This window comes from Anguilla anguilla, chromosome 14, assembly GCF_013347855.1.
Source record: "Anguilla anguilla isolate fAngAng1 chromosome 14, fAngAng1.pri, whole genome shotgun sequence".
NCBI lineage: Eukaryota > Metazoa > Chordata > Actinopteri > Anguilliformes > Anguillidae > Anguilla > Anguilla anguilla.
This window is the reverse complement of record NC_049214.1, coordinates 9,061,520-9,074,655: the sequence shown is the minus strand read 5'-3', so window position 1 is coordinate 9,074,655 and position 13,136 is coordinate 9,061,520. Positions and strand designations below refer to the sequence as shown.

At 39.8% G+C, this 13,136-nt stretch overlaps 1 protein-coding gene across 2 annotated transcripts in view; it reads left to right on the top strand.

Annotated features, from left to right (window-relative positions):
• The window catches only part of LOC118212840 (E3 ubiquitin-protein ligase RNF165-like), a 29,784-nt gene that overhangs the window by 7,635 nt on the left and 9,013 nt on the right, over positions 1-13,136 (top strand). Inside the window, exons 2-5 of one of the 2 annotated variants that reach the window (XM_035391235.1) lie at positions 9,841-10,150; positions 10,813-10,956; positions 11,570-11,699; positions 12,053-12,157. In XM_035391235.1, the coding sequence (XP_035247126.1) occupies positions 9,841-10,150; positions 10,813-10,956; positions 11,570-11,699; positions 12,053-12,157 (689 nt within the window). The remainder of the gene's footprint in view (positions 1-9,840; positions 10,151-10,812; positions 10,957-11,569; positions 11,700-12,052; positions 12,158-13,136) is intronic. The other variant, XM_035391237.1, reaches the window with a different exon arrangement.

The window sequence follows — 13,136 nt, the reverse complement described above, 5'->3', positions numbered from 1 at the left end:
GGCTTTTCAAATTAATCTTTTACATGGCTCCATCTTTTGAAGTTACTCATTTTCTGTCTCTTTTAGTCTTCTTGGTGTTTTGCAGATGGACTTATTTGATCTCTCTCTTAATGTCCCTGCAATACTATGCATTGCCAGTACAGTTTGTTTTAGTCTGGCTGCTATAGTTGTCCTGCAGGTAGGGGTTATTGTGTGGATTAAATACAGCAAATGCAGTACTTAACTCAGATCACTTGTTCATCAGATGCATGCTAACAGGAAAGGAACTAGTTGGATCAAAAGGCTGAATGCAGGCTTATATTTGATAATTTTATATGAGTGCAAGTGGGAAACCGGGAAAAATGTTTTAGGCAAATGATACTTAGGAAAACTCAGTTTAACTCTTTTACATACACTTTTATATACTGCTGGTCAGAAATTATACACCTCCTTATTGTTGTCATAAAAATATTGCTTCTGCATTTGACCAATTAATTTCTCTAAAGCAGATTGAATAACACAACATAAAAATGCAAATCCTGTAGCTGAGCATTTAATATAAATTGTATATACTGAGTTTTGCAGGAATGTATTGTACTAAAAGCATTATGAAATGTACCATGTGGTTAGTTCTGCTGGATTGTCGGTTGTACACAGTGTAAAATTTTATAAGTAGAATAGAAATGTTTTGGAATACACCTGTACAGTGGAGTCAGTTCTGTAACAGAACTGCGGTAAGTGTAGAATGGAGTTTTTAGTGCAATTGCAAAGTGCAATTCGTTTGGCAATGGCGAACTACCCTTAGTGTGTAGTAGTGCTAGTCCTGGTCAGTTATATCTATGGCGAGTGTTAAAGTGTATTCAGCTACGTTGAAGTAAATAGGTGCTAATTGTGTAACAGCATGTTCGGTATGGTCTCTTGTGCAGGAGTGTGTAGTACATGGTACAACCCAACTAGCAGATTGTGGTGCTTAATTTTAAGTTTGGCCAATAAACCGGATTCTGATTCTGATTCTGATTCTGATTCTGATTCTGGTATACAGAGAATCATACAGAGCTGTGAGGTCTATTAGAGACTGTGCTCATGTTGCAGGGCAATGTATTCTGCAGTGCAGTGGGACACTATTGAAGTCAATACTGCCCGATGGAGAATGGGTTGGCCAGTGCTGCGGGAGGGCAGAGCATGGGCGCAGTGTGCGCTTCACGAGGCAAAACATATGGTGCGTTCCCAGCGGGGCTGATGGGAGGTGACCGGCGACGAGGGCCACTGACAGAGGGTCAGGGAGGGAGAGAGGCACGCTCAGAATCCGCCAGTGCAGGGGAGGGTGGGCGCAGGGCCACCCCGGGCATGTCATTTCTCAGCTGAGCGCTGTTAGTTAATGAAATTCCACCTGCAGACAGTCTTTTACCTCCACACTGGAAACGCCGAAGGACCCGATTGGGTTGCCAGTACAGTCCAGGGGAGAGAGAGGATGTGGTGAAGAAAGGTCATGGGCTAAAATGGGGACCAGTAGCTGTTACCATGTCAGTAAAAGATGAGTGTCCATAACAGATAAAATGATTTCTATTCATATTCACTATGCAAATGAAAACAGTGACAGTCAACTTTAGTTAACCCTTTAAGGTATAAGATCACAAATATGTGATTAGAATAATCTTAACTGAAAATTCCAATGCTGATTTAACAACCACTACTGGTAATTGAAAACAATGGCGTTCTAGATCACTGACCTATAATTTTGAATGAACATCCCAAAAAACCCTACTCTTCAAAGGGTTAAAACAAACATAATGAAAATGAACTGTCATGCATTCTAAAAAAAACATGCTCAATGGTAGCATTAATGCTTTTTGCAAACTGGCTACACCAAAAGTAATAATGTATTTGTATGTAGCACTGTGTTTCCATTTCAAACAAAAATGTAGTTTGATAAACTACAGTATCTGCGCAATATATAGCATAAACTCATTCTCATACAGACGTGTGGGGAATGTGCATAATTTATGGTAGGTCTTTGGCAGCAGTTTACTACCAGTGCAGTTTATTGGCTTCAATTTTCTCTCTCCATATATTAGGTTGGATTGCAACTATTCATCCAACTGAAGACCCAGACAAAAGTTAAAACCCACAGCAAACACAACTTCCCTGTGTATCACCAGTGTGATTGGAATTTGCTTATGAGATAAAGGGAGTCTGAAATAGCAGAGCTTGCCTGTCATGATAACTGAATCTTCTGCATTTACGTCTTTCATTCCAGAAGCAATACCTCCAGAACACAATTGGAGGTGCTCATGAAAAACAATTTTACATACACAATTCATGGACATTAAAAGTGTCAATTCCTCAGAACAGCTTTAGGGTGACTTTTAAACATTTCAGAATTTGACTGAATTTCTTAAAGTTGTGGGTCAGTAGCTATAGAAAAATTGTATTTAAACCGAATTCCTCTGGTACTGGCTCAGGAGAATTAAACTGGCATTATACTGTGCCAGCTTGAACTGCTTACTGACAGTTATGAAACAGCAGGAATATATGTGTGAACGAGAACAAGGCGTCCTGGAATGAAAGAGGGAGGACAGTCTCTGCATATCCGCTGTTCACAAGAGGAACGCATCAGTAGCTGCAATGCTTTTCGAACAAAGCAAGATATAACACATTATCATCCTCACTGATCCTTTACACACACACCTTGTCATTTAACAAATATACAAGCATATGCACGTCACAAATGATAACCTGTAGAGAAGATAGCCTTGGCTTCTTATGTGATGTGGTTGAAAAAAGCACCATGGCTGAGCCGGAGAGTTAAGAGACAAGAATGTGGATTCATTAAATATTTAGAGTGTATCTCTTATCAAAAGGAGAGTTGTATTACATTTGCATCTGATTTATTCATTATTAACACATTTCCTCCTTGTACAAGGAGGTAGTGCATTTTATTCTGGTCTAACGACAAATTATAGCCCCCCATTTCATTTTCTGCTTCAGTGATACTGACTGCTATCTAATATGTGAAAATAATGACTTGAATTAAATTAAGAGGCCTAAGACCTTGGATGTTTAACACTGTACATGGAGGTTTGATGAGGTACATTGACTTACATGTTGAAAACCTAGTAATTAAAGAAGTTAAATCCAATATAATATTTTCCTTACAACAGAAATAAGGTGGCTAATGACCATTCAGTGCAACTTTTGCTTTACATATGATATTGCTTTACTGTCATTTTATCAGTTGAAAATAAAATAAATAATATTGCAAATATTTATCAAAAAATTTAAAATAATGGCAATGATAGCAATTAAAAATGACAGCATGACAAATCCATTCATTCCTCATATTAACAAGCAATTATTTTAGCTATGAATCTCAAAGGCTGTTCTCCTGCTGTAAACTTGCAGAAATGTAAATATGCAATTAAGATGCATCCATTATTGTCCCCTCTGTCTGGTCCATGTGATTATAAAATAGGCCATACGGCATAATTATTTCCGATACTCTTCAAATTCCACTCATGTTGAATTAGGGATGGAAGAAATATCTCATATTCATTAAACGTTTTCCCAAAATATTTTATTTCCTTCCGCAGCAGCTCCTCAAATATTTAATAAATCTGCTGCTTAAATTAGGAGCCAGACGCTTAGCATCATTTTTGGAATCAGTTGGCCTTTTTTGTTGGCAAGCTCACTATCCTATCGGTCACTATTTCTCTTTTTTTATGTTTGAGGAAAATCTTGAATTAATTTACCTCCCAGTTTGCCTGTGCTCTCTTATCTAAATCCACAGACAGGTTGAGGTAATGTGTTAGTGTAATGGGAATATGGCACAGCTGTGTCTTCCTGTTGCCTTATTTGGTGCCCTCTGGGAGTTTTGAGACTGAGACGAGCAATGCATTGGAATGGAAGTCAAGGAAGTTCTGTCTCCCAGCGGAGTGAAACAGAGCTGAAGTGATGCCAGAAAGCAAGAGCAGAGAAACACTGCAGGGTCCTGGCTACACCTGCATGACTTAAAACACACCTGTTGCTATTTTACTCATTACACTAATGAGCATTTATTTACTGTACATGTTGTTAGTGCTGTGGAATGGCATTATAATTCTATAGGGGTTCCACAAGGTGGAAGCAAGCATAATCTCAAACATAGTTTGTCATCTGTGCGTGTCAAATTAGGTTTAGGGTTTTGCTAAATACTTAGTGCTTTCAAGGATTTCTAAACAAACGGCATATCCAGTAATAAAATAAAATAAAAATAAACAAACAAAACAGAAACAAGATGTTTCTTATTGTCCTAGTTCCCTCAATGGCAGCAACAGTTACAAGTATTTATTTTATTTAGATGTTATTTTATGAATGAAGAAGTGTTTTGTGTCATGTAATGATGAAGATGTGTCCCTGAATGGAGTTCAGATGACACGTTTGTAATCCGACTGCCTATATTTAATAGCCAATGATTTTATTTTACAACCAATGTTTGACCTTGGCTACAATGGCAGTGCAACCTTTACTTACATTGCATAATAAAAAGTGGCCTAGTGTGCAATGCGTTTTATAAAGATAACTGAAAGGCACCGAAGTAGAGTTTGCTTTGCTTATTGATACTGCGCTCTGTTCAATGTTTCTCCTTTGTTATCAAATTAGATGGAAATTGGTGGATATTTTACACTCACATTATTTGTCTTTCATTTTTGTGCTCTGCCAGAATATGGTAGTTTTATTCACTTATTCTTGAATTAATTAGTTATCTATTTCTAAACAAGCTGAGCTGAAATGCTGGTACTGTCAAGTTCTATCCGCTTATGCTATGGGTCCAAACAATATGCAAACAAAATTGATATTAAGAAAGCTTTATATGTAACATACATGGAATTAAGCCTATACCGGCCCATCAGATTTCCGTTTGTTTACGAACAGAGGAAATACAATGCAGTGTTTTATTAGGTAGGTTAGTTTTAAAGAATTACAAGTCTATCTTCCTCTTTAAAAGTTATTTTTATCATCGCACTCCCTGCTTGTCTGGCCTGCCTGGCTGACAAACAAAAATCTCCGTACTGTTCCATGGCTGGCTTTATTACCAACAAACCACAGTGTGCTATGTCATGTGATCAAGCCATAATAATGTGTATTAGTCACATAAAATGCGACTAATACATGGAGAAGAAATAAGTCTTTTTGTGTAATAACCATTTAACATGAGGATTTCCTGTCTGAATTTTGCTTAAATTAGTTTATGTGATCATTCCATAGTGTAATCTGGCTCTATGGTCAATGGATTTGAATTTTATAAAATCATTCATATGTGTATTTTTTTTCCTTTATCTGCATTGCTGTGACACCCCCATCTGAGTCAAGATAACATCGATATCATTTCAAATTCTCACTTGCAGATTTTCCTCTCCAATACCTCCCGTCCCATGGAGACAGTTCCCATGGAGACACTTTAAAAGCATTTCAGTATATTTATTGATTGTAAATAATTGACAAAATGCATCTAATATATACCATGTGACTATATGCAAGAACAAGCCTTTGGAATCATGTAAAATTATATAAATCTGCTGCTTCATAAATGAAAATATCTATCCTTGTGAATCTCGGCAGTTATTTAATCCCCTACATCCAGTTTGAGTGACAGCAGAAAAACAATCATAAATAAAAGCCTGGGCCAAACACTGGGCCAGCTTAACTGTGGCTGTCAAAAAGGCTGAGGGCCATCGTGACCCTTGATGACAAAACACAAATAGCGCAGAGCTTGGCTGTCACTCTGTGCAAGGTGAACCCTTCTGTGCATTGCTATACTATAGGTGTGTAATATCGGGTGTGGTCGACTGCTAGAAGAAATACAAGGTTTCATACAAAATGGCTACCCTGTGGCCCTACAACTGGTTGAAATTGCTTGAATCATAATTAATTTAATTATAATTTATGTTAAGGACCATGCTTTAAGGACTCATATGTTGGTGTGATGTTCAGTGGCTCCAAATTTCAATGAACATCTGACTTCTCTTGGCTATGTTACATCTACACGGGGACTCCCATAGTTTGAAATGCAGTATATAGAGGATCAATAAGACTACCATGATGGACTACATGAGATTAATCATTATATGTCTATATTGGATAGCGATGCACATGAAATGACAAATGCATTGGCAAGCTGTCACATTCTTGTCTGATACAACTACAGAGGTAAAACAACAGTTTCTGCTGAATTTTAAGCTGACTGCATGCATCGAGGCAACTCTCTCCCTCTTTGTGTGTATGTGTGTGTGTATGTGTGTGTGTGTGTGTGTGTGTGTGTGTGTGAGAGAGAGAGAGAGAGAGAGAGAGAGAGAGAATTAACCAGATTTATTCTGACATATTTACTCGACTAGATGTGGTGATTTTGACACCATGATGATCCAATGGGCTCACCTTATAATTATTATATTTTTTTATTGAAATGTTGCCAATGGACCTAACGAACATATGAATTGAGATGGACAGCCAATGAGAATTCTGAAATGCTGCTAAATGAATCAGTGAAGTGGTCAGCAACAGATATAATTCAGACGAACTTCAGATGTGCTTAAATCAGAAGAAAATTGTCACTTTAAACATTGCCACAATGCATAATTCAAGTAAATCACAGTTATCTGTAGACTGAGAGACTAAATGCATCTAGAATCAAGCAATCAACGTGTTTGCTTCTAATTATACACAATGCTGAATGGTCCCAAGTAGTAGTTGTCAATAGGTAGCTTGTAATTTCTTCAAATCCTTGAGTGAATGTGTCTCTTTTTAAAAATGTCTTTTTTAGTTTGGTCTCAATGAAGCCGTGCCATTTGTGTGCTCTCTCTGTTGAGAGAGCAGAAGCCAGAAGCACTGGTTTGATTGGATTTGCCTGAAAACGGACCAAGTGTTTAGGAATACATAAAACAGCCGTGCATGCCTTTCTGTAAATACTTGTTCTGAGGGGCCAGCAGAGCAATGTGTTCAAGGTCACCAATCAGTATTGTTATTCGGACCAAATTTTACATGTCGCAACTCTGTGTATGGGCCAGAGAGTAAAGAGGTAGTTTGGCCAGCATACCCTAGGTTTGAAGGGTAAATAAAAATGAATCGTTTCCTTTGAACAAAAATGATTTATCTAGTATTATAGATTTTTTTTAAAATTATATTATAGGTATTAACCCAGCATTGTAGACAACATGAACAATGTGTAACATAGAAAAATCTTGATCGTCAAATGTACCCCTGGCCTGGACATTGTAGTAAACTCATCTAATCCTAGACTCATCCTACTGGCACACATTCCTAAAGCAGTATAACCAAACCAGCCAGCCCTTTGGCTTCAGTCTAGCTCCAGCATTTTTGATTTGTGTCGCAGTGCTGTGTGGCGTTTCTGACGCTGTGAGCACAAACAGCTGAAGAGCTCAGATGAGTGCTGATAGAGAAGCTGCTCATTTCTCCTCGGCTCCTGGCAGTAATAGCTATTGATTGTTTGACAAGGGCTGTGTGCTGTATTGCTGAATAGGCACATTAAATGAAGCTTTACCCTTCAATTACCCAGAGTTTTCAGAGATGTGTCTGGGGGAAGGAGGAGGGCTTGGGGAAATGAAAAGGGGGCAGGGACTGCAAACTGACTATATGATTATTTGCAATGCTTCATTCCAAAATCATCACCAAATTTGCCTTTATTTTGACCTTGTGCAGTACTCTCAAATAATGGAAATGTACTATACATTTCCTAATTTATAGGGAAATGAATAAGATATCAGAAATAATACAACTGCAAAGCCAACCATCCCAGACTTAAATGCTTCGCATTCACTCTCCTTTATGAGGGAGTTATATTCGATAGAGTTCCTATGAAGCCGTCTATGGATTTATATGAGAGAAGCCTCATTAAATCATTGAGTGTAATTGATTGTGCGTAACGGGATGTCTGTGACCTTAATTTCAAGACCTTTGTGTGTGCGTGTGTGTGTGCGTGAGAGAGAGAGAGACAGAGAGAGAGAGAGCATTCTTCCGCAGTAAATATCAACACTGAGCTGTTATCATCCGTTTTGTTAGCTCTGGGGTGGGACTGGAGGTTTATGTGTCGAGTCAATGTTTACTCTTCGTTTGTGAAATCCCCCATTGCAGACATTGACGTAGAGTACCAAAAAAAAAAAACAACCCCAAACAGAAAACATGTTGACACTCTGCATCCACAGTGTGTATATATTAAACAATACATCCTCAAAAAGAACTCCAACAAATGACCTTTTCCCTTCCAATGAAGTGCTGTGCAGGCTTTAAAAAAATAATAGAAAATGTAGCTTCATTTTCAGGCAAATTCTGGTAGTGTTACAATGCAGAATAGCTTACTGGTTTGTATTCATTTTTATTAATTTATTACACCCAGAGATATTTGACTCTCAAACATGACAGGATGTCAGACAAAGCATTTGGCAAGGCCACTGAGCACCTCTCGTCCAATGAACATCAAAAATAAAAGCACCGTGGGTCACACAGAATCAAGGACTCCCCTATATGTCAAGCAATACCTCCATCCCTTGCAGCTTCCATCTCAGTCCTTTGAATTATCTTCCATTGTTCTGCCCTGCTAGCACCGTTTAGATACACAATAACAAGACCAGGTCAAAACCTAGTATATGGCTGGACCGGCTGACCAATGGTGTGACGTCATACCTCGGCCGGCCAATGGTGTAACTACATCACTCACTCAGTCAGTCACAGACATTCGCGTTTGTAGGGCTGGCCCCGCTGTTGCGGTCCAGTCAAAAATAACAGCAGGTACAGATGCTGTTTTTCTTAGGTTCCGTGAAAGAGATGATACCCTCTTAAAACAGCAGGATTAGCTATCAGTAACTAATGGGAGATATTGATCAGAGTGACAGCACTTATAATGAGAGAGGGACCCACAGCTATGCCGGATAAACCCAAGGCTCATAAAGGCTTTGACTGCAGTGCTCTTGGGGACTGCCATATAGAGGCAAACATCTTTCTTTGAACTGCAGCGCTTTTGAGGTAAATGCATTAAATCTGTTGTATGTGAGACTGGAAAAAAATTATGCTTGTCCTCGCTATTGGAAGGGCCGCCTGGTCAACAACTCTTCAGGTTGACCAGGCTGCTCTTCCAATCTGAATTTCAGAGAGAAAAAAGCATAATCTGATCTTCCTATGTTCAGCCACATATTGTCTCCTGATCGCTTTCTTAAATTGTGTTAAACGTAGCCGCGACTTGTTTGTCAGCACAAAACACGTAGTATTCACGACACGTTCAGTGCTGTTATGCGTCTACCCAAAAATACATTTGCCACACATCTTGGAGACACACACCGGTGTCAATCTGCAGATTTAAGGCTGTGCTCGCGGGGGTGCAGGCAGCTTCTCCAGACCGCTGGTCAGCTGCTCCTGCACATCCATCCCGTCAACTCGGCTAGCTTTAAATACACACCGAGGGGCACATAGCATGATGGTGTCCACTCCTGAGGTTTCTGATTCCTGTAGAGGTGAGAAGCTGACACCAGGGCCTGAATGTGGCACACGGACAGTAGCAGTCAGCACACAGACTGCAGTGCATGCATATAAATACCATGTATCATACCGAGCATATATGAACATAAGTACACTGCACATACGGGTATTAATAGAAACCATGAGTGTAAATATGCAGCACAGTGAGTTCATTGGGATGCTATAGCTTATTTTAAAAAAATCTGTTTAATGGTCATAAAATGACAGGGGGGTCACAGTTGTACTGGGTGCAGGTTAAGACATATATCTCGTTAAAATAAACAGCAGGATAAGAGTAGTTTAACATTTATGGTGCTATTCCTCACATAGTTTAACTGTTTTTGTTGTTCATTGTTCTAGGGGCCCATTTCAACAGGCATCAGCACAGCCATGCTACCTCCTGCCGGCACCTCCACCTGGGCCCCCAGGCCCAGATGTCACCTGACTTCCCCCTCCCCCACCCGGGCCAGCCCCAGCCCGGCATGACCGCCCACCTGCCCCCCGCACACCAGCATGCCACGCAGCTCCATCAGCCCCTCGCACCCCTGCCCACCCCGCAGTTCCAGGATGTCCCAGGACCCCCTTTCCTACCTCAGGCCTTACACCAGCAATACCTCATCCAGCAGCAGCTCCTGGAGGCCCAACACCGGCGGATTCTTCCACACTCCAGGTACTGGCAGGCTCTGCTTTCGCCCAAAACCATAACACACTATTCAGAAACCACTCAATAAATGCAGAAATGATTTCCACTGGAATATTTGAAAATAATAAATGATATAATGAGGTTTCTTACAGCTGTATAATATGTTGAGGTGTTGAATGAACATGGGCTTGGACTCAACCAACATTTCCCCTTAACTCTAACAGTTAAAAAAGTTATCTCTTCATACAATTTAATTTGCTAAAATGTGTTTGCAAATCAACAACTTAACACTTTAATTTATTCGTTAACAAATGTCGACTGAACCTTGAACAGTGCCTAATCTGTGTAGAGTTGCACCATTCATAACAAACCACCCTACAGTGCTCCACCCAGCCAAAATGAAAGCTCTTGTGATATGGACTATATGTAACTATGTAACCATATGTAATATGTCACTTTTTCCAGGAAAAAAACATTAGCAGCAGATGAATAAATAATACTAAAAGTACACAAATAATATTCAGTATACCTCAATAAATCCCATTGACCCCTTCTTAAGAAGGCCATGTCTCTCAGTTATAGAAATTATATTCCATTCAATATTTGTCCTGTTTATACTGTTATTTTGGATTTTTGGTTTGTTAAAATTTTTTGTATGTTTATATACCCCTTCTACTCCTAAATACTAGTATACTCCTTCTGCACAGACGCACTCAAGAGCGAGTCCCCCTGCATCCTCACCGGCTGCGCTCGGGCTACGACTACGCCCCCTCCATGCACGTCCCTCAACCAATGACACAGCAGCCCCGCTACCTGGCGGAAGGCACTGATTGGTCAGTTGTAAACTGGTGTTTATTCATTTGAATGAGTTAGAAGTAAGATAAGTAAAGCTGATGTCATGTAATGAGCTCTGCAATGTGTAATGTAAAATTGTATGATGATTCATTTATTAAAATAAATGGAGAAGCAGACTGGACCATACAGACAATGATTTAATGCTCTTACAAAAAGCATGGAGCATCTTTCACAGTTTTTTTTTTGCATACGCAGCTTTCCCCTCTACATGTGATTCTTTACAGCCTTAAACTTTTATTTTATAATAAAGAAACATATGTGCAAGCATAATGTAAATTACCAAACAAATAAAACATACGGTAGATTTTTTGGCCGGAACTCAATCAGCAATTACTATTTATGGTTTGTATAGTTAAGCTTGCGTTCCGTGCTATGTACAGCATGATACATCCACTACAGTTCAAAGATACTACACTTGACCACTAGAAGTCAAATGTAGAGCATGTGTTTGAAGACCCCTCTATTCTAGTACCTTCTCCCACAGGAGCATGTGACAGGTCTCACCTGTCAGGCTGTCTGTGGTTACTGTACTCTCCTGTGTGCTCGCTTCAGCTTTAAAAAATGTCCTTCCCCTTCCTGTGGCCTCCGTAGGGATCTCAGCGTGGATGCGGGCCTGTCTCATCATCAGTATCAAGTCCAGCAGCTCCCTCAGCACTATCAGCATTACCTGGCATCTCCCAGAATGCACCACTTTCCCAGAAACACCTCGTCAGCACAAGTGGTGAGCTCATTGCCTTTGTGGTTCTAAAATTGTTTTGTCATTTCCTGCAGCATCCTGAAAACTAAACTAATCTTTTTAAACACATTTCAAAAGAGAATAAACAGGTGCATAGTGAGAAGAAGGACAAAGTGTAATCTTGAAAACAAAGCCAACACTTCAGCAGAGTTAATTGAAAGGATATGTCAAACAAAAATCTCCAATAATTATAGTCTTAATTATTACACAATTTTTAAGTATGAAAATTCTTTACAATATCTGTCATGTTCACATAATGTCTGAGTGGCATTGTGCTCCATATAGTGTGTAATAGGTTAGATTACGAAAGTTAATCACCTGTGCTTTCTTTGTCACAGGTTGTCCACGAGATCAGAAACTACCCATATCCTCAGCTGCACCTCCTGGCACTGCAGGGCCTAAGTCCTTCACGCCATGCGTCTGCTGTTAGAGAGAGCTATGAGGTAGGCTACAGTTCCGTCTCCCCTCGCCTCTGCTTGCCTGCCGCCAATGCTAAATGAAGGATTATGGGTAACTATGAGCAGTGTGGTCTTTTTTTAAAATCCCCCAATCAGATGCACTGAAAACTTGCCTAAAATTTTTTCCGCTTTGAATTTAGGTTAATTAAGATTTTTTTTGTGTTTGTCTGCTAAGCTCTATTTGTCATGCATCCCCTTTATAAACTCACGGAATGACAGCAGCTGAGAGCGTCAGTATTTGGAAGCCAACGTATGACAAGTTGCCTTATCAAACATTTCCAAGCCTTCACTACAAATGGCTCTTGAAACGCATGACTTTTTTTTTTGGCAGCTCAGAGATACAGCATGTCAGTCACACAGCCAAAGCGAGCTAGGATGAAGTGTAGGTGTGGGTGGTGTGGAGTTCATGCTAATCTGTATTGAAAGAAAACCTTCTCCCTGTAAACATAAGGGGCATGTTGACAGAATTTAATACAAGGAATTATCGGCATCGAAATGCACTGATGGATATAAAGGCATAAATTTAAAATGCTGATAAGGTCTACTTCACCTTGGCGAAGGCTGTAGGAAGGAATTCAAATCACTGTCTCGTCAAACGGACTGGAGCAGTTTGCTGTGTGGGGACAAAATTAACTGAAGTTGAAGTGCTGGCAGACTGCAGAACTTCCTCTGCCCACGTTATTATGGCCTTGGCGCTGTTAATTATGACACATATTACAACCTCAGCAAATGTTGTAGAGGCAAGGTAGTATGGCTGATAGGAAACTGGACCTACACACAAAAGGTTTGCTAATGTGAAATCACTAGGTGGCACTGATATTGTGTGTCCAGTGCCCTTCCTATAATTCCTTCAAGCAGTACAAATAGAAGACATGGGAAATGTGTGTGGTCTAAGAATCATAAAATTGCATTGTATGCCTGTCCCGAAACTCACGGGATGCTGACGGACAGCCCGAGTAGGCAT